Consider the following 24,598-nt stretch of genomic DNA (forward strand, 5'->3'; position numbering starts at 1 on the left):
TCTCTCTCTCTCTCTCTCTCTCTCTCTCTCTGTGTCCCAGGCAGCACAAAGCCTCTGTTTGGCCTAATTGCAACGTAATGTCCTTAAGCCCCGAACAGGCAAGCCAGTCAAAGGGTCGAACAAAGCATCTGGTCCAGCCTCAGAAGTGGTCCTGAAAGAAGTAACGGAGAGATGGAGTTTTCAATAGCTGCGTGAAGGCTAAGACTCAGCTTGTGTGGATAGAGGCAGGAGAGAGAGAATGCTATGCAGTCAGTGATTGGCTAATATGTGCCTGCATTGAGGAAGAGAGGGGGGTGCTGCTGGAGCGTGCGTTTTGTGTGGTAGAGAGCAAGCTAGAGACGGGATAGCCAGGAAATTTTAAAAAAGGGTAGAAGTGTATTCTTTACATGTTGACTTTTGTGGCATTTATCCGGGTGGCTGGGATGTTTAAGCTGTACGATGGCTAAAACCAAGGCATATGGCAGGTTATGGTAAAGATTTTAAGTATTTAAAATGTTCTGCACTGGTAGACTTCTATGAGAATTGAGATTCAATTACATTTAAATGATTTCTTTGCCTTTTTTATATCCTTTTATAAAGGAGTTAAACATTATGCAAATAACTTTGTTTCGGCAAAATTAGCTATATTAGCTCTACTCTTATATGCTGCTGTGAGTAGTTAATATTGCTCTCCTGTTTAGAGTTTAGAAAAGATGAGTGGCCCAGTGTCACACTCTGCAGTCCAAACCAGGCCAGCCAACCAGCGGTGACTGTGAGGAGAGCGGTCGCCAGCTCCAATACACTACCTACTGAACGGCACCATGCAGCCACATCAGCAGCATGCCTCAGTGGAAGTCATCCCCTACCCAGCCATCCGTGTAGCCAAAGTAATCAGAGATGTGATTTTCCTTGATGACTCAATAATTCCAGGTTTCTAGAATCAGGTGTATCTTAGATCTCTTGCTGTGGATCATTAGATTTGTTGATGACCTTTTTCCCCCACTGATTGTTATGTTGTGGTGATCAAACCCTTGAGAAATTAGACCATAAAAGATGGTGATAGGACTGTCTGTGTAGACCCACTGAACCGCACAGCTCCACACACTGCTCCGGCTCTAAAAACCATCCTCAGATCTGTGTGTGTGTGTGTGGAACAATATGGGCAGTGTTCTGTCTGTGCTGGGGACAATCATTAAGCACTGTCTATCGTTTCACAAAGGGCGCATCAACACCAACCTGTAAAGCACCATTCAATTGATCTGATTCTGCTCTGAGGCAAAACAGGTCTATAATGACACATGGATTAAAGACACAACAGGGCCACTGACCGACCTGTGAGTGTGTGTCATCAAATCAAATGTTTATTTGTCACGTGCCAAATAAAACGTGTATTGACCTTACTGTGAAATACTTACTTACAAGCCCTTAACCAACAGTGCAGTTCACGAAATAGAGTTTAATCAAATATTTAGTAAATCAAATAAAAGGTAACAGTAGAATTGCATAACAATAATGCGGCTATATACAGGGGGCCCGGTACTGAGTTAATGTGCGGATACAGGTTAGTCAAGGTGATTTGTACATGTAGGTTAGGGGTAAAGGGACTGCATAGATGATAACCAGCGAGTAGCAGTAGTGTAAAAAAAAAAGAGGGGGGAATCAATGTAAGTAGTCCGGGTGTCCATTTGATTAATTGTTCAGCATTCTTATAGCTTGGGGGTAGAATCTGTTAAGGAACCTTTTGGACCTAGACTTGGCGCTCAAGTACCGCTTGCCGTGCGGTAGCAGAGAGACACGTCTATGACTTGGGTGACTGGAGTCTTTGACAATTTTTTGGGGCCTTCCTCTGACACTGCCTAGTATATGGGGCGGCAGGGTAGCCTAGTGGTTAGAGCGTTGGACTAGTAACCGCAAGGTTGCAAGTTCAAACCCCCGAGCTGACAAGGTACAAATCTGTCGTTCTGCCCCTGAACAGGCAGTTAACCCACTTCCTAGGCAGTCATTGAAAATAAGAATTTGTACTTAACTGACTTGCCTAGTTAAATAAAGGTACAAATGAAAAAATAAAATATAGGTCCTGGATGGCAGGAAGCGTGGCTCCAGTGATGTATTGGGCCATACACATTACTGAGGGTAATGTGTACGGCCGTTGCCATACCAGGCGGTGATGCAACCGGTCAGGATGCTCTCGATGGTGCATATATGTATACACGGCCATATCTGTAGAACTTTGTGAGGATCTGGGGGACCCATGCCAAATAGTTTGTCTCCTGAGGGGGGGAAAGGTGTTGTCGTGCCTCTTCACGACTGTCTTGGTGTGTTTAAACCATGATAGTTTGTTGGTGATGTGGACACCAAGGAACTTGAAACTCTCGACCCGCTCCACTTCAGCCCCGTCGATGTGAGGGGGGAAAGGTGTTGTCGTGCCTCTTCACGACTGTCTTGGTGTGTTTAAACCATGATAGTTTGTTGGTGATGTGGACACCAAGGAACTTGAAACTCTCGACCCGCTCCACTTCAGTCCCGTCGATGTGAATGGGGGGCCTGTTCGGTACTCCTTTTCCTGTAGTCCACTATCATCTCCTTTGTCTTGCTCACATTGAGGGAGAGATTGTTGGCATGGCACCACGCTGACAGGCCTTTGACCTCCTCCCTAATGGTTGTCTCGTCATTGTCGGTGATCAGGCCTACCACTGTTGTCATCAGCAAACTTAATGTGGGTGTTGGAGTCGTGCTTAGCCACACAGTCGTGGGTGAACAGGGAGTACAGGAGGGGACTAAGCACACACCCCTAAGGGGAACCGGTGTTGATCAGCGTGGCAGATGTGTTGTTGCCTACACTCACTACCTGGGGGCGGCCCGTCTGGAGGTCCAGGATCCAGTTGCAGAGGGAGGTGTTTAGTCCCAGGGTCCTTAGCTTAGTTATGTTAGTGTTTCTGGATCAACTGTTGTAATTGAACGTGTCCAGTCCTACTCTATTGTTGTCATTAGACTTGCCTCGGTTTGGCCTACAGGTCACCTCTAGTCGGCAGTGCCTGTGTGTATGCCAGTGGCAGGTGTTAAGGTGCTGCTGACTGTCTATTAGGGTGTCAGTGTTTGTCTCTTATCCTGATTAGAGTGGACTGGTATTCTTTAGGCCTATAGATAGCTGTACAGCAGACTGTATTATACCCCCTCTCTCCCCCTTCCAGGCCTGTTAGCTCTGGCTCATCACTCTCAGGGCCAAGTATGATCCACATCCCCTGACATGCTGAAGCTAATGTGGACATAGCAGAGCTATTCGTTCATTATTATTTGAAAATGTGTATACTATAAAATAAATAATTTGGGTATGCAAAAAAATCTAAATCAAAAAATATACATATATGTATGAATGTACAAATTATTATTATTTTTTGCATACCCAAATACCTACTATTTAGAACGCAAGTGCAGGTGTTCGTACACGGTCTGTGGTTTTGGACAAAGACGGTGGTTTTGCACATTGCGTGCGTTGGATGTCCCTTGTTGCGGTAACATTGGCCTCCTCCTTTAGAGTCCACTGCTGCATCACTGCTGCCCTAGTTGGTCCTATTGTACAGAACCAGGGCAAAACATAACAGCCACTTAAGCCTATTTTAATAGACTGTTTTACAGTGCAGCCAGGCATATTCATGCGCAGATGATTTGATTTGGCTGTTGGGTGGATATGCTGTTTCTATGCATTTTATGCGGTGTGTTGACCATCCACACTTTGACAAGCACAAGGTTTGTCATCAAAATCCTGCTCCGCATTTATAGGCTAAGCGAAAGCTAAGGCTAATTTATTTTTTAGCCATTTTAACAAGGCATATTGAGAGATCTGGATGGATGGTAGTTAGGCATTAGGATATTTTAAAGACACACAGTTGGCCGGACTAAAAGCAGTCTGAAGAGTAGGGTGGATTCTGTGTGAAATATTAATATATTAGGAGTTTCTTAGGAAACTAACCATGTGGTGGTTTGGATGAGATACTGTAGAAGAGTACCATCTGCATTGTTGAAGAGAGTTTGGGGATACAGTGGGGAGGATGTGTGCAGTCAGAACATGTGAACGTACAGTAGCCTATTTCCTGATAGGAATGTGTTGTGTGATTGTGTTTGACCAGTATAAAGTAAGAGGGCATCATTGTGTCATTTTGTTTTTCCCATTATGCCGGTATTTAACATGTCTTTGTGTAGGACCATTGTGTCATGTCCCTTGTGTGGACATAGGTATGTGCATTATTCACGTGCTTTGCCTGTGTGGGTGTTTGTGGGGTAGAGAGTCTGTGGTGAATGTGTGAGCCTCTGTCCTGCCTGTTGGTATGCCTGCCTGTCGTCTGTCTGTCGTCTTTCAGTGTTTCTGTACTGAGACGGTTTTGTGTGTACTATGTATACACGGCCATACCTGTGCCAACCCAGCATTTTGTATGGTTGCATAGGTTGCAGTTCCCACAGTTGGCCTTGCGGCGTCGTCTTGGCCAGTTGAGCTGCATGTCCCGGCCCGCCTTGCGGCTGCGCTCATGGCCGCTCAGCTTCCTCTACTACTTCCTGACCTTCGGTGCACTCAAGCCCCTGGCAAAGGTTGGCTGGAGACCAACAAGCAGGGTGAGTATTTACCTGCTAACAGATGCTGCATTATTTATTTGTGTATATCTGGGGGTTTGTGTGTGAATGTCAATCTCAGCATCCAGGGGTACCAACTCTTAGAATACTTGTAGAGTAGATTGAGAGTTCCTCTCTTACAAGGTAAAGTACAACGTGAACACTTAAAAAGAAATATCATCTCTAATAACCCCTATGGTCGTTAGTTTCCCCTGCGTCGTGACCCTAGGTTTTCTCGGCTAGAAGTGGTCTGTTAGAGGCACTGATGTGGGTGTGTAGGGACGGGCACAGTTATTTAAATAGCCGAACAGACGTTAACATTTGATTACTTTTATTTATTTATTGAACCTTTATTTAACTAGGCAAGTCAGTTAAGAACAAAATCTTATTTTCAATGATGGCCTAGGAATAGGGGGCGACCTTGATAATTTATTGTTAAAACGAGAGGCTGCCTGGATCTTTAACTTAAAGACCCTTGCACCCTTCGGTCTCAACGTAGACTTTGATCTGAAGCCATTCTTGTGATTATTGTGACTTTGCCATTGTAATTGTTTGTAATCTTGTGTAGCCAAATTAATCTATGATCGTATGCTATCCATTTGTTTGTATGCTATTTTAATATTTGATAATTAACCAATGATATTAGGCCACGATTACAGACACCTGTGTCTTTTGACACTACATAATCGAGTCATCCCGCAGTGTTTGTGATTATACCCTGATGAAGACAGCGTGGCTGTCGAAACGTTGGTAATTACATTTTTGCATCTTAGCTCCTAGAGTGTGCAGCTCTCTTTTATTTTCAAGGCCTAGGAACAGTGCCTGTTCAGGGGCAGAACGACAGATTTGTACCTTGTCAGCTCGGGGATTTGAACTTGCAACCTTTAACTTTACTAGTCCAATGCTCTAACCACTAGGCTACCCTGCCATCCCATGTTATGGCAAAAACAGCTGAAATAAGCATAGAGAAACAAAGAGCATAAGAGAAACGACAGTCCATCATTACTTTAAGACATGAAGGTCAGTCAGTCCAGAAAATTTCAAGACCTTTTGAAAGTTTCTTCAAGTGCAGTTGCAAAAATCATCAAGCACTATAATGAAACTGGCTCTCACGAGGACCGCCACAGGAAAGGAAGACCCAGAGTTGCCTCTGCTGCAGAGGATAAGTTAATTAGTTACCAGACTCAAAAAATTGCAGCCCTAATAAATGCTTCCCAGAGTTCAAGTAAAAAACCACATCTCAACATCAACTGTTCAGAGGAGACTGCGTGATATCAGGCCTTCAAGATCAAATTGCTGCAAAGAAATTGCTACTAAAGGACACCAATAATAAGAAGAGACTTGCTTGGGCAAAGAAACACGAGCAATGGACATTCAACCAGTAGAAATTTGTCCTTTTGGTCTGAGATTAGACTTTTGGTTCCAACCGCTGTGTCTTTGTGACGCAGAGTAGGTGAATGGATGATCTCTGCATGTGTGGTTCCTACCATGAAGCATGGAGGAGGTGTGGAGGTGCTTTGTTGGTGACCGTCTGTGATTTTATTTAGAATTCAATGCACACTTAATCAGCATGACTTGCCCAGCATTCTGCAGTGATACGCCATCCCATCTGTTTTTCGCTTAGTGGAACTATCATATGTTTTTCAACAGGGCAATGACCCAAAACACACCTCCAGGCTGTGTAAGGACTATTTGACCAAGAGAGTGATGGAGTGCTGCGTCAGAACCTGGCCTCCATAATTACCTAAACTCAACTCAATTTGAGATGGTATGAGTTGGACCGCAGTGTGAAGGAAAAGCAGCCAACAAGTGCTCAGCATATGTGGGAACTCCTCCAAGACTGTTGGAAAAGCATTCCTTCAAGCTCTGAAACAATGCCAAGAGTGTGCAAAGCTGTTATCAAAGTGTGGCTACTTTGAAGAATCTCAAATATAACATCTATTTTGATTTGCTTCACACTTTTTTGGTTACTACATGATTTCATCATTTTGTCTTCACTATTAGTCTACAATGTAGAAAATAGTATGCCATTATTTATTTTAATAAAACAATAGTTTCATGAGTGCGCCCCATTTAATAATAATACAATGTACCAATAGCCTACACACTTCACTCTTGTCAATCAAAGCATTACCGTCAGCGGCTCCATGTGTAGCAAGTGAAGTGAGAGATTTTTAATCAATGTAAAATGGATTTACAATTATGGAATTAAGTTGGCTAAATTAGGAGTAGGCTTCAATGATCAACCAACTGGTAGGCTGTTTAATATGAAAGAGTTGTTGTCATCAAGGACGCACAACAAAATGGCCTCAATTAGCCCAGCTAGCTAGCTGGCTTACTAACTTAGCTGACTAACGTAGCTAGCTAGCTCCTTTACATCAAGACACACACTACCAGATGAGAGGATAGAGAACCTATCGCAGCAACAAGTTTGTCTATCTCCCTCCATGTCAGACACACCCGCCCCTGGTCCTTCCGCTCCCCTCCCCCACCCGTCTGTACATAGTGCACTGCCTCCCCTGAGACGAATAGTGAAATCATTTAAAATACCCATCCTTGTGTGAGGTGTACGTCCCCCCCCCGACACAGATGGCTGGACCCATATGGACCTGCAGAGCTTCCCTGTACAGGCCCTACCGTACAGCCTATCAAAGGCCCTTTGTGTGGGCCACACAATAACAGAGAAATGCTTTGTTTTGTTCTTCTGCTTTGCTCGCTCGTGCTGTCATAGTCACAGGGCGACTGAGTGCACTTAGTTTCAATGGACGCTGTTTTTCCCTTACCATCAGCCAATAAGCATTTAATGTTAATGAAATGTTGATCTATTCCACCTCCCCTGGACCATTTTTCAAAGGGGGAACTCAATCGTGGAGATGGAACTTGTCTGCCACCCATAGCATCTGCTGATGTCATTTTCTGCAGTTTGGACATTATCTGTGATTTATCTTTAGCTACAGGAGCTAACTACCTGTGAGTTATGTGGGCGGATCTAGACTCAGCAGGCAGCACCGGTGGCTTAAATTCAGGACAGTGTGTTACATTCCAGAGCATTCGGATAGTAATGTTGTAGAACAGACGTACTCTATATACAAAAGTATGGTTACTCCTTCAAATTAGTGGATTCTGCTTTTTCAGCAACACCTGTTGCTGACGGGTGTATATAAAACTGGGCACAAAGCCATGCAATCTCCATAGACAAACATTGACAGTAGCATGGCCTTACTGAAGAGCTTTGACTTTCAACGTAGCACCGTCATAGGATGCCACCTTTCCAACAAGTCAGTTCGTCAAATTTCTGCAATGCTTTAGCTGCCCCGGTCGACTGTAAGTGTTGTTATTGTGAAGTGGAAATGTCTAGGAGCAGCAACAACAGCTCAGCTGTGAAGTGGTAGGCCCCACAAGCTCACAGAACAGGACCGCCGTGTGCTGAAGCGCGCAGCGCGTAAAAATTGTCTGTCCTTGGTTGCAACACTCTCACTATAGAGTTCCAAACTGCCTCTGGAAGCAAAGTCAGGAGCTTCATGAAATGGGTTTCCTTTGCCGAGCAGCCGCACACAAGCCTAAGATCACCATTTGCATCGTCAAGCGTTGGCTGGAGTGGTGTAAAGCTTGCCGCCATTGAACTCTGGAGCAGTGGAAACTCATTCTCTGGAGTGATGAATCACGATTCACAATCTGTCTGATGGACAAATCTGGGTTTGGCGGATGCCAGGAGAATGCTACCTGCCCCAATGCATAGTGCCACCTGTAATGTTTGGTGGATGAGGAATAATGGTCTGGGGCTGTTTTTCATGGTTTGGGCTAGGCCCCTTAGTTCCAGTGAAGGGAAATCTTAACACTACAGCATACAATGACATTCTCGACTATTCTGTACTTCCAACTTTGGCAACAGTTTGGGGAAGGCTGTTTCAGCATGACAATGCCCCCGTGAACAAAGCGAGGGAAGGTGTGGAAGAACTTGACTGGCCTGCACAGAGCCCTGACCTCAACCCCATCGAACACCTATGGGATGAATTGGTACGCCGACTGCGAGCCAGGCCTCTTTGCCCAACATCAGTGCCTGACCTCACTAATGCTCTTGTGCCTGATTGGATGCATGTCCCCGCAGCAGTGTTTCAACATCTAGCGGAAAGCCTTCCCAGAAGAGTGGAGGCTGTTATAGCATCAAAGGGGGGACCAAATCCATATTAATGCCCATGATTTTGTAATGACATGTGTTCCAAAAGGTGTTCACATACTTTTGGTCATGTATGGTACTTCTCTATCAATCATATTGAATCATTTTGTCAGCTCATTTCATCAGTTTGATCTGTACGTTATAGTTCATCTGCAATGTTCCGTATGTTGCGACCAGGAAAACTGGAAAATGCATTTTTTGAGGAATCGGAACCGGAACCGGAAGTGAACTATACTGTTCCGGGACAGAACCGTTATTTTAAAAGCTTGGGAATAATGTTATTTTACTTTCCGGGAACTTTCTTTCTCATCAACAAAGTGCCTATGCAAAGCCCTCACTCTGTCACTCAAACTTGTTCCAATGTCTGCCTGCCAGCTTAAAATCTTTGCCAGTGAGTGTATAGGCTACCTGCGCTTCCCCCTCCAAAGCATAGGCTACTGTAGCCTACTGACGTTACAAGCGTGGTACAGGAATTAGGGACAAAAAAATAATGGTTCTGTTCAGAACGAAATGATTGGAAAATAATTTGGGTTGTAACCCACATTAATTAAGCCCCAGTATTTCTCCCTACGTTTGTATTTCTGTTCAGTCTGAACTCTGATCACCTTCATGGTTTTTAATTTAGCCCTGAACTCCATGTGGATTGAGCCACACTATGGATCAAATGGATTTTCTAGGCCCTTTCCCCACCTACCTACCTGTTTAACTCCTATTCTATTTTAAATCTGCCATTGTGTTTATTAATTATTCTGTCCTCGCATCTGAGGCCATGTAAAAAAATATATATATATTTTGTGCCGCGTTGTTTGTAGCCGTGTTGGACTTGGACGGATTTGATCCTGTAGGCTGCAGATCCCTAAAGTGCACAGTCAACTAATTATAATTAACAAGGCTTGCTTCCACACATCATGATTAGCCCGGTATTAAATTAATCATGTTTTGCGTATTTAACCCCATCTATATCATCAGAAATCTTGCAACATCCGATTCACAACATTTTCGAAGGGGAGGATAGATAAGCTTTATTAGAGCCCTTTTCTCCTCCTTCCTCATGTCAGCTGGTCCAGAACCTGACTAATCCACTTAGCTAGGCAGAAGCTATTGATGATGCCAGCCTGGCCCAGCGAACAGCTAGAAGCAGCAGCAGCAAGTCAAGCAGCAAATCATATGGATCGCTCAGGCGATAGAGGAGTCTAAACAGTCCTGACTGCTTGCAGGTGCTAGGAGGATCAGATCGCTTTGTCACTCTTCACTTCAACGCACACTGAATTTCGTGCTTCACATTGTAAGTGTGTCTGCGTGAGTCGCAGATGGATGTTCTACACCTGTGCAGAGAAGTCAAGTGACAGGCGGCTCCTTCAACTTGACTGGTCACATCTCATGGATACGGAGATAAATAGAGTAGAAGGGAATGTAGGAATCAATGAACTTTCGATTAATTTGTTTGTTTTTTTATGCTGCTGCTCAGATGTGGTTGTGTTTTGGTGAGTGCGGCTTAGGGCTAGGTTTATGTTTAAATATCCTTAAAGCCGTGAATTGCTGGCTTTGTATGCGACTGAAACTTTACAGTTATCTGGAAAAGTTGAATTTGCAACTACCTGTTCACTTTAGGCTTTTACAATGCACCTGTAAACTAAGACAGAACTTCAGGTGTGCAAAGGTTTGATCTATTCAGGCACCTTAAAATGCTGTCAAATCCTCAACCTTACTACCTGTCCCGCACATGGCCTTGATGCAATTGACCTAGTGATATGGGAGGCTAATACTTTTATTCAAGATGTCACCTTGCCTTCAATAGCCTTGTCTGCTAGGGTTCTAGCTTCTCCTTCTAGAGTTCTCCCAGTAGAGAAGAAGTTGCCCGGTGCCAGATCTGTTTGTGCACTGTTGCCAACTCCTATGGTCATTTGGTGTAACAATGACCATAGGAGTTGGCCAGACCACAAAAACAAGGAGCCAGGATGTAGCCAATGTGAGAACATGGAGTTTAGCTATGTGTAGTGTAACCCAACATTCTCGTCCTCCTTCGTTCAGGTTGCTCTGTACAAGACCATCCCGACACGGCTGCTGTCTCGGGCCTGGGGTCGGCTGAACCAGGTGGAGCTGCCGACCTGGCTGAGGAAGCCAGTCTACAGTCTGTATATCTGGACGTTTGGTGTCAACATGCAGGAGGCTGCTGTGGAAGACCTAATTCAGTACAGGAACCTGGGAGAGTTCTTTAGACGGAAACTCAAACCGGCTATCCGGCCCGTGTGTGACTCACACTGCGTGGTAAGTGTGTGTTTGTGCGTGCATGCATGTTCACAGGTATATGTGAACTGTCTGTCTGTGTGTGTGAATGGTGTGTATGAATTTGAACTACTCTTCCTGCTCTGTGTCTGATCAGAGTTGTCTCTACTGGCTTTTATACACACAGAGGAGTAGATCCCTGGCTAAAGCCATAATGTCTGTGTGCTTTTCAGATCAGCCCAGCAGATGGGAAGATCCTGCACTTTGGGCGGGTGCGGAACTGTGAGGTGGAGCAAGTCAAAGGAGTCACATACTCTCTGGAGACCTTCCTGGGACCACACACCTGGTCTGAGGCCATCAACAGTACCATCAAGCCACCAAGTGAATACCTCTACTCTTTCCCCCTCCTGGTCTAATGCCCAATCCCAATTTGACCCTTAATCCCCCCTACCTCCTTTAGACTTGTTGATCTCAAAGGATTGGATGGAAATATTACACGTATGTTATAGACTCAGAGATTAGGGCTCATTTAGGATTGGTTTGTATGACACACCTTGCCTGCTGACCAGAACGGTGGATGTATGTGTGTTTTCCTAGATGAAGAGGACCCCAGCTCGTTTCAGGACCTGCTGGTGACTAAAGAGGGGAATGAGCTGTTCCACTGTGTGGTGTACCTGGCTCCAGGAGATTACCACTGCTTCCACTCCCCCACAGACTGGAGGGTGGCCCACAGAAGACACTTCCCTGGTCAGTACCCTGTTAGGACTGACCTACTCCTCCTATACGCATCATATATAAACACCAGAATTACTCTGCTACGGTAGGATGATGCTAGGACAATCCCAGGATGTCCAGGACACACACCATAATCATTCTACATACTCAGACTTGCCATGCTGCACCTTCACATCATCTGATCTAAAATGGCACAGTCCTAAAAATCATATTTGGTGTTTAAATATGGTGCTGCTTGCAGTGTTTGTATTATACCTCATGTTTTGTGTCATGTCTGTATAGCTGTGTATTTACCTCCTGCTCCCTGTCTGTGTCCCTCCCAGGCTCTCTGATGTCAGTGAACCCTGGCGTGGCCCGCTGGATCAAAGAACTGTTCTGCCATAACGAGAGGGTGGTGTTGAGCGGAGAGTGGACGCACGGCTTCTTCTCCCTCACCGCTGTAGGGGCCACCAACGTGGGCTCCATACGCATCTACTTTGACAAGGTTAGTTAGCGCTACAGCCCACTTAGGGTGAATGTTTACTAGTCTGACCCATAGACATTAAAACCAGTAGATAGTGATAGCGCAGACGTCATCCACGCGTCATCGTGAGATTTCCATAGAAGTATTTGAAGCCCGCCATATTGCTGACTGGCACAAAAATATCGCTAAGGATCATGGTGAAAGTGGGCATAACTAGCAAAGGATCATGGTCATCCTGCCCAAGAGACGCGCAAAGAGTGCATGAGGGCTAGAGCCTCCTCATAACCTGCCAGCCCGTGATTGGTCTGTGTCAGCACGTGGTCCTGTGTGACGACAAATGTACTAGTCAGAATGGATCAATATTTAACTAAATATCTCAATTTGTAGCGAACTTTAAAATAATTCACGTTGGGGATCGAACTTGATCATAATAAACACATTTTACAGCCCAAAACAGATGTAAAAAATAAAGAATAGTTTGGCTGTTCTGATGATCGTAATTTACATAGGCTTTCTAGGGCAGACCAGGACTTTTGACACCACGAGGGAGCTACGCAGTAGCCGACCAGCAGGGCTGGTCCAGACCAGACACTGGGGGCCTGGTCTGAGCCTATTCTGGTACTGTGCCATAGTATTTACTCAAAGGTGAATTATTAGGACATAACAGTACATACAGTAGAAATAATGCTGACTTAAGAGAGGTTCTGACCCATTGTCACTCTGACCCCTATTACACTTCATCTCGCAGTATGAGCTTTCACTCCCTTCAGCTCCCTCTGCTTCCTGTCCCACATGCCTGTACGTCAGGCCACTTCCCTAAGCTGCCGACACACACACCGGATAGGCGTATTTAATCTCTCCACTCTGTGTTTAAACTGACTGTTTTCCCATAGGAGCCATATACTTCCATTGATTAGACCAGAGGCTTAGGATGACGTGGTCGTTTTAATATGTAGGTGAGGCAGTTAACTGTAAGCCAACACCATCACCTGCTCTGGGTTTGGCTGTCATTAAGAAGAGCCTGATCAGGAAGGGGGAAGCGAAGGAAGGGTGAGGAGAGGGGGGAGGTGGAAGGGGAGGGAAGACAACTAGGAGGGGGAGGGGAGACGAGAAAGATGAAAAGTGGCACAAGCTGTTCCCAACCAGACCGTCAACATCATAACAGGAGGATATGCCTTCATTCAGCAGCTCTCATGCTGCTCATCGTCTAATGGGGCTTAGTCCAATTGAACTATTCTCCTCAAATGTTTTACACATCACATGATGGGCACTGGATAAATGGGGCAGTTATGAGATATCCTTTCAGTGTTAAGGGTTGGTTGGAGCAGGGTGCATTTAACATCAGGGCTATGGGTTTGATTCCCCCATGTGTCACGCGTACTTAATATATGCGTCACTAAGTCGCTTTGGATCAAATCCTTTCCACCAGATGCTCAAAACACTTGACATTGTATGCATTGGATCATTATTATAATGTGTTTACTGAACTGTATCCTTTCTCTGTCTCTCTCTCTCTGTCTGTATCCAGGAGCTGCGCACTAACAGCCCACGCTACAGCAAAGGCTCGTACAACGACTTCAGCTATTTGTCCAACAACAACCAGGAGGGAGTGAGCATGAGGAAAGGGGAGCACCTGGGAGAGTTCAACCTGGGCTCCACTATAGTCCTTCTCTTCGAGGCTCCGCACGACTTCAGCTTCAACCTGAAGGCCGGACAGAAGATCCGCTACGGAGAACCCCTGGGGACTGTGAGCCGAGATGGCCAAGCAGAGAGACACCTTCTGGGGGGAAACGGACTCAAATAAACGGATGGGGACACAAACGTGTGTACAGATTTGAGCGGAGGTGCACAGACTGACTTAGACACACACTCATTCATTCACACACTGATGGACTTACAGAAAAAACTCAGTCACCACTGTTGCATTACTACCAAGGGGGTCTCCCCGTTTTCATCGACTAGAGTTTCTATTAACAATTTACTTATTTTGTCAGTTGGACAGTTGATTACAACTAGTGTACATACCTGACCAGCAAAAGCAAGATAGTTTATAGCAATTAGTTACATTTACTTTCCATAAGAATAACGACATAGCTTTAAAAAAAAAAAAAAAATTACTAAATTGTACCCATATTGCCTTTTGTCAGGGGTATCCTCTTCAACTAGGAGTTCCTCCTGAGATTTCAGACACAAGCAGCAAGACACCAGCCTGATTACAGATCTGGCTAGTGCTGTGTAGCCCAGCTCAGATCTGGGACCAGGCTAGCAAGACACATCTCCACACATACAGATAACCCCTGTCACACACAGCCTCTATCATGTGGACAGGCTTCCCTATACAATGTACAGTATACATACACCTACAGTACACATACCACGAAGAAGGAATGTACCAGAGGCCACACGTCTACCCTCTTCCTTCTCTAATTTCCCTTCATTCTGATACTGAATGCCTTCCTGTTCTCCTTTGGTCTCTTCTGCCATCCCCAGAGAAGGTGCTTGTGTTGGGGGTGATTATGTGGACTCTTCCCTCCCTGTCATGGAGGTACAGACTGACACCACTCCTCCCAGTCAGACAAGTCTGGGTCTTATTCATTAGGCACCTGCCAGAAGAAAACAGGCTGAATACCTTGACCTTCCGTTGTAAAATGTTTTGCCTCAGTCTGCCCTAATAAATACAACCCTGTTGTAGTAAGCCCATGATGTACGATCTCTGCCATCCCAGCAAAGCGTTATTAATCACCATTAGTGGTAGCTAGTAGCGTTGCCTGCCTGATGCCAATTATCGCTGTTGTTTTACTGTAAGTGATGCCTAACAGGCAGTGCTTGACTTGGGACTGAGCTACCCGGAGGCCTTACCGACACTTCAAATGTTTGATTAATTGTGTACCGGTTCCTATATAAAACAAAGTAGCCTGTCACCAGTCTAGATTCATACACAGAGACAAAGTTTGATCAAAGTGGAATGAAGGCAGGATCTGCGTTGACTAGCAACGGCCAATGGGTATTCATTTTCTGATTCCGCTTTTTTCACGTTTATTTGCCAGTAGGATGTCAGTTCAAGATTGTGCCTATTGAAAATGAGCCAGCCTGAATGCGCATGAAGGGCTTTTGCCAAAAGAGGGTTTATCAGGTCATGACAAGGCATTTCATGATTTTTGCTAATGTAATTCATGAAGGCACACTTAAAAATGGACATATCAGCCATTATCGAAATGACCCTTCAGTGTGTGTCTGTGCTAATTTCTGCTGCAGGTTACGTAAAAATATTATAACAATTGACAAATAACTTGCGGTGCATAGATCTCCCCTGAAGAATGAATATTTGAGCCTTATATATAAACATGTATAGTAGCCTACCTTATCCATTTGATCTCTGATTCATTTAATTAGGAATCATTTGATTAAAAACAAAGATATTTGGTTGTAGTGTTGCAATATTTTATATGAAGTGTGGCAACCATCCTCCACGATAGCTACTAGGTGTGCAGGCTTTTCTTCAAGTCCTGGTCTATCTAACCACTTGTAGCATAAACATCAGCTGCTCAACAGAACCTTGATAAGAAGTGTTTCAGGCCTGGAGCAAAAGTGAAGCCTGCACACCCAAGAGCTCTCCAGATGGAGGGTTGACTACATGTTGAGAAGTTTGTGGGGGGTTAAGTGCCTTGATTAAGGGCACAATGGCAGGAAATTGAAGGCCTACATGGGATCAGACACAGCAGTCTTCCAGTGTCAATAATGCTTACTATTTCATGTAGGCAATAATAATAGTCATGAACATTTGGTTAAACGTCCGAAGTAATGGAAAATGTCTATGAACTCTTAAAATAATCTCTAGCATACCAGTTGTGAATTTCGGTGAACATGATCAACTGGATAGACTTGGAACAAGACAGCTCCTGCACTACTTTCATTCCAAGTCAAGCACTGCTAACAGGTGTCTACATGGAGGGGGTTCAAACCAGGTGGATCTCTTCTAATGGAGTTCTATTGTAGCGTTACAGTTTAGCATGCCAGCATAACTCACATGGCACTTTCATTCCTAAAGGACTGCTAACAGGTATGTCACATTGTTTAACATATGATGGTGAGTTGAGATGATTGACGTGTGTTAATCTAACCCAACCCATGAATGGACTAAATCCTGACGTATTCCTCTGAATGGAGCCATACCTTTTTATGCTAATATACAGCGCAGCCCTCTGACCGTCATTCCAAAAACAAACCTATGACAATGTGCAGCACTGGTGGTAGGATCATGGGAGAGAATGTGCAAACTGGTACTGGCAACTGATACTTTTGTCTTCTACTGTTCGGTTGAATTGGAATAAGTTGTTACTGGAAGTTATCTGCCTATGACAGTGTTAACAAAAGTTTATTTAAGACTGTAAAGCTTAAAATATGCTGATATCAATACTAACTATGTATCATGCACTTAATGTGTAATGATTGTGATACCCAGGGCTGAGCTGGTTTAAAGCAAAAAAAAATTATGTAGTTCTGTTCGTTTTATAGTAGTGCCAAAAATGTATTTTGGGGGTTTTAGTTTTTCAGTGTATTTTTTATGTTTTGCTTTGAACAAATGTGGACATTTGTGCTTTTTGTGTTGCTGCTGCTGGATTAATTCTCTGCATGAGGGGGTAGAGACCTCACCTGACTGACCCGTGGATAAAGGACCTTTTAACTTTAGCCTCAGAGGAGTGGGGGTCACAGATGTGACAGACCGGGGCAATGCCGGTGACACAAACTCCCCTTGGCTACATCGTTGTTCCACAAAAAGTGTTGCATACAGAAACCAAACACCAGGGTCTGGCCTGGCTACTGCCTGTTGCACACTTGTTTTTATATGTACATTGTAATATACTTGAATCATTCAACACTGCATAGATTTTAACCTGAATTGTTTGAAAAGCAAGAAAACATGTCTAATAAATTGTGTATTCTTAAAAATGTGTTTTTGTATATGTGTGCGTGACGAGAAAGTATGTACTTCACATATTTATAGGATTAGAGATGACCTCCAGAGCTAAACTACTCCATGCTGATAATGTTGGGGGGATTTGATTGGAACACAAGGACAAATGTCACATTGGGTAATGGGAGCAATCCCCTGCTATGTAAATTAGCTTACGGTAGAAGTTACCCTAAATCACAGATCTAGGATCAGATTCCCCTACCCCCATTCCTAATGTTGATAGTAAGGATGAAGAAATATGACACTAGCGAAGCAATTTAAACTAAGCTCGCTCCTTGTGCTACTTTCTCTCACTGGCGAAATGAGGGTACTGAAACCAACCTATGGGGAAAAAGAGCAATGTATGTCTACATGGTTGTGAGGCCAATTCTGAAAGTGAAAAACAACTCAAATACATGCAGGCTAAGAACATAAATGCACAAAAAAGGTACCACGACTTATTAACTAAAGTGAAAAGGGTTGACGAGGAAAACAAAAGGCCATAGAATTATCTTACAAAAGCATGACTTTGAGCGTATTTTTGTTGTAGTGGGGACAGTAACATTAATCTGTAAAACATATACTTAAAGGCAAATACAAATGTAGAAATGAATACATGCATTTCTAAAGCTTCCAAAATATTTTGTACAATGATGGGGGAGTGCCAAGATGGAGGCACTGTGCCTCCTATTAGTCATTGAGTGTGTATATATAAATCATTGTGGTTTACGTGTGTGTGAATGCCTGCCTGCATATGTGTGGGGTGTGTTTGTCTGTAAGCAAACTCTTGTTCACTTTGATCCATTTAACAAACATTGGTATGAGGAATTTTTGCTGAGTGCACACACGTGCAAATGTAAAGGTTCTGGGTCAAAGCAGAGGAAATGGCTGCAGGAATGTGTTTCATATGGAACCAGGTTAATGTTTAACACTGGAACTAAGCCTAAACACTCATTTAGGCAGCTATGTCGGCAGTCCTGTTCAGATTGACTGAAATATCCTGATTTAAACATAGAATGCTCTCTATTTTTATTTAGTATAAACCACTCCCTGCAACTAAAAAACTCTTAAATACAACAAATGCAGACTAAAAATAATAAACACAAATCTTTGTCATAGGGTTTTTGCTGCTGTCCTTATCATGACCAACCTGTGTGATTATAGCTTTGAGTGTTTACACTAATTTACCAGTTACATTATATTAGGGCTTTTAAGTGAATATTTGCAATGGGTGGTGTTAGCAGCAGGCGACAGATACCGATTGAGATATTGTGAGAGAAAAAGAGAGAGGAGGGGCATGGGGAGAAAGAGAGACTAGGGCCGTTTCCACCAAGCGTCTCAGAGTAGATGTGCTGATATAGCATCAGTTTTGACTTTTAGATCCTAATGAATAAGCTTATATGGACATCCTAGGTCAGCACTCATAATCCGTGACGCTTTCTGGATATGGGCCCTGGTTGCCATGACAAATACGCCTGTGTTTTGAACAGCTAGAGGAATGATAAACCAGGGCTGAGGCAGCCAGTCATCACCACGCCCTCTTTGGGTTTCAGGTAGCTGCTCTGCTCACGTAGGGATTGGATCAGGTGACTCCCAGGTACACCAACAACACTCCTCCTCACTTGACAGCCTGGCCTCAAAGTTTAAATGTAACTTAGCAAACATAAATCTTTGACACTCAAATTAGTATGATATGTTACGTTTGGTATGGTTGCATAAGACAGAATGTTACTAAAGTTATAAAAAGGGGGGGAAAAGGAAGGTTGGTAAAGGGAGGATGGGTGGGTGTATAACGCAAACGTCTAGCAACCCAATTGTTGTGTGTTTGAATCACATCAAGGACAACTTTAGCATGTTAGCTAATTAGCAACTTTGCAACTACTTTTAGCTACTTTACAACTATTTAGCATGTTAGCTAACCCTAACCTTAACCCGTACCCTTAACCACAACAAAGTGGAATTCGTAACATATCATATGAAATGGATGATAGATATCCACAAACTGATACATACCATACGAAAAGTAACATACAGTATCATACTAAATGGAGGGAGACCAATTTACGTTTACTATGTTGCGTCTATCCTTGAGTCAAGGTTGCACCTGTGTGTGTGTGGCCACCACCACCTCAGTCCTCACTCTGACACACATCGCTACAGGTGTGGCTCCCTTTTCCAATGAAGACACAGTGGGAGTACACTAATAAAGATCTGCAAGAGACAACCATTCAACCTTCAAGTGCTCACTGGATTATATGAAACGTCAGAAGACCAGGGGACTTTACATGGGATATCATATAACACTTGACTGTTGAGGGATTCCACAAGTTAAAAAGGTAAGCATAAACAATCAGTGCTTTTATTGGTGAAGTTTTGCCTTTACTGTTGGTGTTAGAATGTGTTTTTTAAGAATGTAGTCATCCATATAAAGGTGTCAACATGACATATGATCATTAATTTTATTTGGAAAGAGAATGGGATCGAATTATAGCAATAAAAGGAGTTTATCGATAAACCGTAAATTGAGAACGAGTAGGAATACGCAGGAAAATAATGAAGCAGTCGAGATGAAAATGAAAAAGAGATACATCCAAGTGTCATTTCACTGCATTGTGATACTTTTTGCTCAGAATTTCGTGAACGTCAAGCAGAACAGAACCAGAGCTTTTGTAGTTTCAGGATTCTCTTTATAACTATACAGTTGTATTAAAATGATTAAATCTGTCTTTTACAGGAGTATTCTTGGAGCCAGTTCAAGTCACCAGAGGAAACTAGAACAAACGTTGACAGCAAAGCTTCAGATCTGAGCCTCAATACCCTGTCTGAGATCCAACACATCAAACCAAAAGCCTGTCAGGCAGATAGTGTCTGTGGCTGTCAATCTGCCTGTGTTTCGTACTCTCAGCTTTCCATAATCAGTCAGTCATAATGAATTCGTCTCTGGAAAACCCTTATGGAGACGTGACCATCCCTCGGGCCAAGCTACATTCTGCAGAGGACAGCACGATCATCATCAACCCCATCGCTCTGGACAGTACCTACAGCAACCGCAATTACTCCCTTAACCCCTACGGTGCCTTCAAACCCGGGGGGCAGTCGCCATTCCCCTCAGAAGGTACCAACAATGGAGATGGTGGCGCCTCAAACACCCCTTGTTATGACGGCCAGACCTCCTACACAGTGAAGGAGGACACGGAAGAGGAGTTTGGACGATGTCGTACCTGCTGCTTTCGCTGCCGACGGAAGTAAACCGGCAACATAGGCCCAGATCAGGAAATAGTCCTACAACACCCCGGCCACATAGGATTCTGGGTATATGAACTAAGACAATCAAGGGACACTGTCTGAAGACACTGTCCAATCTAGTGTTACCAGCTGGTTTAAAAGCCAAAAGCCGTTACTGGCTAAACATGTATAGTTTTTGAAGGATTCATCAGTCGTATCATTTAAATTGTATGCAATTCCGAAATGGATTCTTCTTGAATGCAAAATGCCCTCACAGCCAGCATGGCAGAATCTACCTTTGAAACAGAGGTCTTTCACATAATCTTTTCACTTATGACTTTGTACGCTTACTTTTTTTCTTCTTGTCAAACACGACTGTGCTATATTTAGCTATGGAAATATTTTTTGCTTTATTTATACCCTAATGCCTTTGTGCCTGATTTTGTTTTTGTCTGTCAGTGTTTGAATGATGTGAAGCGGACTTCACTTAGCCAGTTGTCAGGGAGTGTCAGAGAGTATGACAAGTGCTACAGTAGACCGATGTCAAGGAATTAGAATGTGAATAGCACTTTACTTCCTCTCTTAAACTGACCCGTCACAAAAGATGACATTCAGGCCTTTGGCTTGGCACTGACAGACTTGGCCAAACCAGTGAGGTGAAACTAGAGGGGCAGCTAGCTTAGAAGCTGGTTCAGTTTTCATGGGCCTTACTGATCAGTCCAGTTTCCCCACCCCAACCCATTCCACACCATAACACACCACTCCGTCCTGCTTATCCATCTGCTGGGCTGGTCCCTCTGCTGCTGAGGGTTTACAATGCTGCCTTTGTGCAACTAGGTCCCAGAAAACCAGGCCACAGGTCCTGCAGCCCAGCCCCAACCCCAGTCATTCTTCTCTGTGTATGTGGTAGACAGCACCTTACTGTCCCTCCTGGACAAAAATAGTTGAAACAAGAGGCATCAATTAATCTGACTGGATGAGAATTGAAATGTAATGTGATCACACACATGCAGTCTTATTTGTTTGAGTTACACAAAACCATCCATAGTTTAGCCTTGTGAAACCATTACTAAAATTCTACTCTGCATCGTTAGCTTATAGAAATGATCTTTCATTTTTAGCAAGCTACTACAGCATATCAGGGTCACCTTATCATGAACTGGTTCCATGTGTGAAAGCCTCTCTTTGTTTTTTTAACCTTTATTTAACTAGGCAAGTCAGTTAAGAACAAATTCTTATTTTCAATAACGGCCTAGGAACAGTGAGTTAACTGCCTTGTTCAGGGGCAGAACGACGATTTTTACCTTGTCAGCTCGGGGATTTGATCTTGCAACCTTTTGGTTACTAGTCCAACGCTCCAACCACTAGACCCTAAGCCCCCAACAGAATTACATGGCAACACATGCATGAGTATGAATTGCTACTTTTCTCCAGTCAGCAGTGGACTACAACTACTCAGGTGACCAGGACCCAAAGTTAAAGATCCAGTCAAATTCATAACATATTGTACGAATCAGAATATAATTTTCTTGTATTCTTATTTTTTTGCAATTCGTAACATTACACACAAAATTAATAACATAGTACAAAATTGTGTAAAAAAAAAAATTGGGGACCCGTTTTTGCTCGTGAGCACTACTTTTAGAACTACTGGCTGAATTTATTCAAAACCTCTGGAGCAACACTTTAAAAGGCCACTGTCAAACAGCAAGGAATAATAACAAAGACCTACAAATGATATACTGTTGTATTTTATTTTTTTATTTTTTTATTTTACCTTTATTTTACAAGGCAAGTCAGTAAGAACAAATTCTTATTTTCAATGACGGCCTAGGAACAGTACCTTGTCAGCTCGGGGATTTGAACTTGCAACCTTTGGCTACCCTGCCGCCCCAATAAGAATAAGAAAGTGCAATAATAAAGAAGAATGGATTAATTATATTGAATTGATTGAGTTGTGTGGCTGTGTCATTAACTGTGTTAAATACATTGAATAACTATTATTGTTAGAGTTTTACAAGATAATGTGACTTAACCAAGAAAAACTGCAGGCCCCAGAGATTTTCCTGGCCAGGTTACCTCTTAGGTGAGGAAAAACTCTTAGGTAATTATTGTTCAGTTCAAATACAGTATGGGCCTTTTTCATGATGGTGTGTGTACTGCAATGTCTTATGGGGTTACTCCTGCAAATCTTCTTTCTACCCATGACTAGTTTGTGGTGTAACAGTCACACAACAGTGACGACAGAACTGGTGTAGGTTGAACCTGCTGTCTCAGAGTGGGAATGGTGCTACACTTCTTAGAAATCAGCTAGTGTTCAATTCAATCAAACCTGTATTGTGGTATTTATTCAGTAGCTCGTTTTCCCAGTCAAATAAAATATTGGTTACTGTAAAAATGTGGCACTACTGCAAGATACAAGACTCCCTTCACAGGTAAATGCTTAATGTTTTCCAAATAATTAATTGTGCAGGTAGACATGCATAAAGACAGTGGGTAAACACTCAATTCCAGCCTTAAGCTCCTCTTGCTCTCAGCAGCCACCTTATCAGACCGGTTTGAAAGGAAGAAAGACAAGGACATGAGACTAAGCTCTGGGGAATATTTGAGTCAGGAACCAAGTCAAAATTGGGTGAAACTATTGATTTCAGATGGAGTTTCAGATTCAAGTCATGAATAAGAACTTAATCACTGGGTCAAATTTAATCTAGCACTTCTACAGTCAATTATTCACATTATTGGTGACGATGTGTTACGGATTATAATTCATATTATATGTTAGGAATTTGCAAAACCTATTATATTTTATGAGTTCTAGCTAGGTGACCAACGTTAGCTAGCTGGCTAAGGTTCTTTTAAAGGGTTAAGGTTAGGGGAAGGGTTAGCTGAAAGTGTTAAGGTTAAGATTAGGGTTAGGGGAAGGGTTAGCTAACATGCTAAGTAGTTGCAAAGTAGCTAAGAAGTAGTAAGTAGTTGAAAAGTTGCTAATTAGCTAAAATGCTAAAGTTGTCTGTGATGAGATTCAAACTCACCTTTGGGTTGCTAGACGTTCGCGTTATACGCCCACCCATCCACCCTGTTCGAGTTATACGCCCACCCATCAACCCTGTTCGAGTTATACACCCACCCATCCACCCCATTCGAGTTATACACCCACCCATCCACCCCGTTCGAGTTATACGCCCACCCATCAACCCCGTTAGAGTTATAGGCCCACCCATCCACCCCGTTCGAGTTATACGCCCACCCATCCACCCTGTTCGAGTTATACGCCCACCCATCCACCCATTCGAGTTATACGCCCACCCATCCACCCCGTTCGAGTTATAGGCCCACCCATCCACCCCGTTCGAGTTTACCATCCACCCTGTTTGGAGTTATAGGCCCACCCATCCACCCTGTAATAGGCCCACCCATCCACCCCGTTCGAGTTATAGGCCCACCCATCCACCCTGTTCAAGTTATAGGCCCACCCATCCACCCTGAGCAACCACCAAGATTTGCATTATATGCCCACCCATCAAACCCTACCAACCACCCTACACCAAATGTAACATATCATAATAATTTGAGTGTGCCGAATTTACATTTACTATGTTATGTCTAGTCTATGAGACCAGGCTGAGTAACTATATCACTTGTTAACAATATACCATCATACTACTGTGTCTGCGGGTTTAAAGGAATGTATTCAAGTACCTTTACAGATTTCTGTCCTCATTGGTCCTCAATAAGAATGAGCTGTCAGAGTACCAATAACAGTTCTGAGTGTATTGCTCAGTGTCACTGGTGTCATAGAACAATTCATGCACCTGTTCCAGTTCACACATTCCATTAGAGGTTGTGATTCTTCAGGCATATGTAAGTGTTCTGTGACACTGCTGGAAGGGAACTGGTGTGACAGGAAGGCAGGCCTTACAAGGTACTGACTGGAATAACTGGCACTCCCAGCCTCAGGTGCTCTCTGCCCATAGGATCTTAATTTAATCACCCTGTTGCAGGATAATTTTTAAAAGGTTGAAGTGTATTTGAAGTTTAAAAAGGCTTCTGAAGTTTGTAATTTACACTTTGAATTTTCCCTTTTGAAAAATGTCCATTAATTATAATCCAAACAATTATTTTCCTGCTGTAGCTAACTGGCTCAAATTAAGATCCTACATCTGTAGGTCCCCACCCCTCGGTCAACAGTAGAAAGGTTATTTCGTGAGTGAGTGAGTGAGTGAGTGAGTGAGTG

At 43.4% G+C, this 24,598-nt stretch overlaps 1 protein-coding gene and 1 long non-coding RNA gene across 9 annotated transcripts in view; both read left to right on the plus strand.

Annotated features, from left to right (window-relative positions):
* LOC135518073 (phosphatidylserine decarboxylase proenzyme, mitochondrial-like) overlaps positions 1 to 17,135 on the plus strand; it is a 38,636-nt gene extending 21,501 nt beyond the window's left edge. For 6 of the 8 annotated variants that reach the window (XM_064942946.1, XM_064942942.1, XM_064942941.1 and 3 more), the window contains 6 exons: positions 4,422 to 4,587; positions 10,793 to 11,029; positions 11,221 to 11,368; positions 11,585 to 11,734; positions 12,046 to 12,206; positions 13,714 to 17,135. In XM_064942946.1, the coding sequence (XP_064799018.1) occupies positions 4,422 to 4,587; positions 10,793 to 11,029; positions 11,221 to 11,368; positions 11,585 to 11,734; positions 12,046 to 12,206; positions 13,714 to 13,989 (1,138 nt within the window). In that variant the 3' untranslated portion in view covers positions 13,990 to 17,135. Of the gene's footprint in view, positions 1 to 40; positions 867 to 4,421; positions 4,588 to 10,792; positions 11,030 to 11,220; positions 11,369 to 11,584; positions 11,735 to 12,045; positions 12,207 to 13,713 lie in introns of all 8 variants that reach the window. The other 2 variants (XM_064942947.1, XM_064942944.1) reach the window with 2 other exon arrangements.
* A 2,155-nt stretch (positions 17,136 to 19,290) lies between these two features.
* LOC135518075 (uncharacterized) lies at positions 19,291 to 22,310 on the plus strand. The gene is made up of 2 exons (XR_010452112.1): positions 19,291 to 19,475; positions 19,874 to 22,310. It is a non-coding gene; the product is annotated as an uncharacterized LOC135518075 (long non-coding RNA).
* Positions 22,311 to 24,598: the final 2,288 nt, after the last annotated feature.

Source organism: Oncorhynchus masou, chromosome 28 (genome assembly GCF_036934945.1).
Source record: "Oncorhynchus masou masou isolate Uvic2021 chromosome 28, UVic_Omas_1.1, whole genome shotgun sequence".
NCBI classification, from domain to species: domain Eukaryota; kingdom Metazoa; phylum Chordata; class Actinopteri; order Salmoniformes; family Salmonidae; genus Oncorhynchus; species Oncorhynchus masou.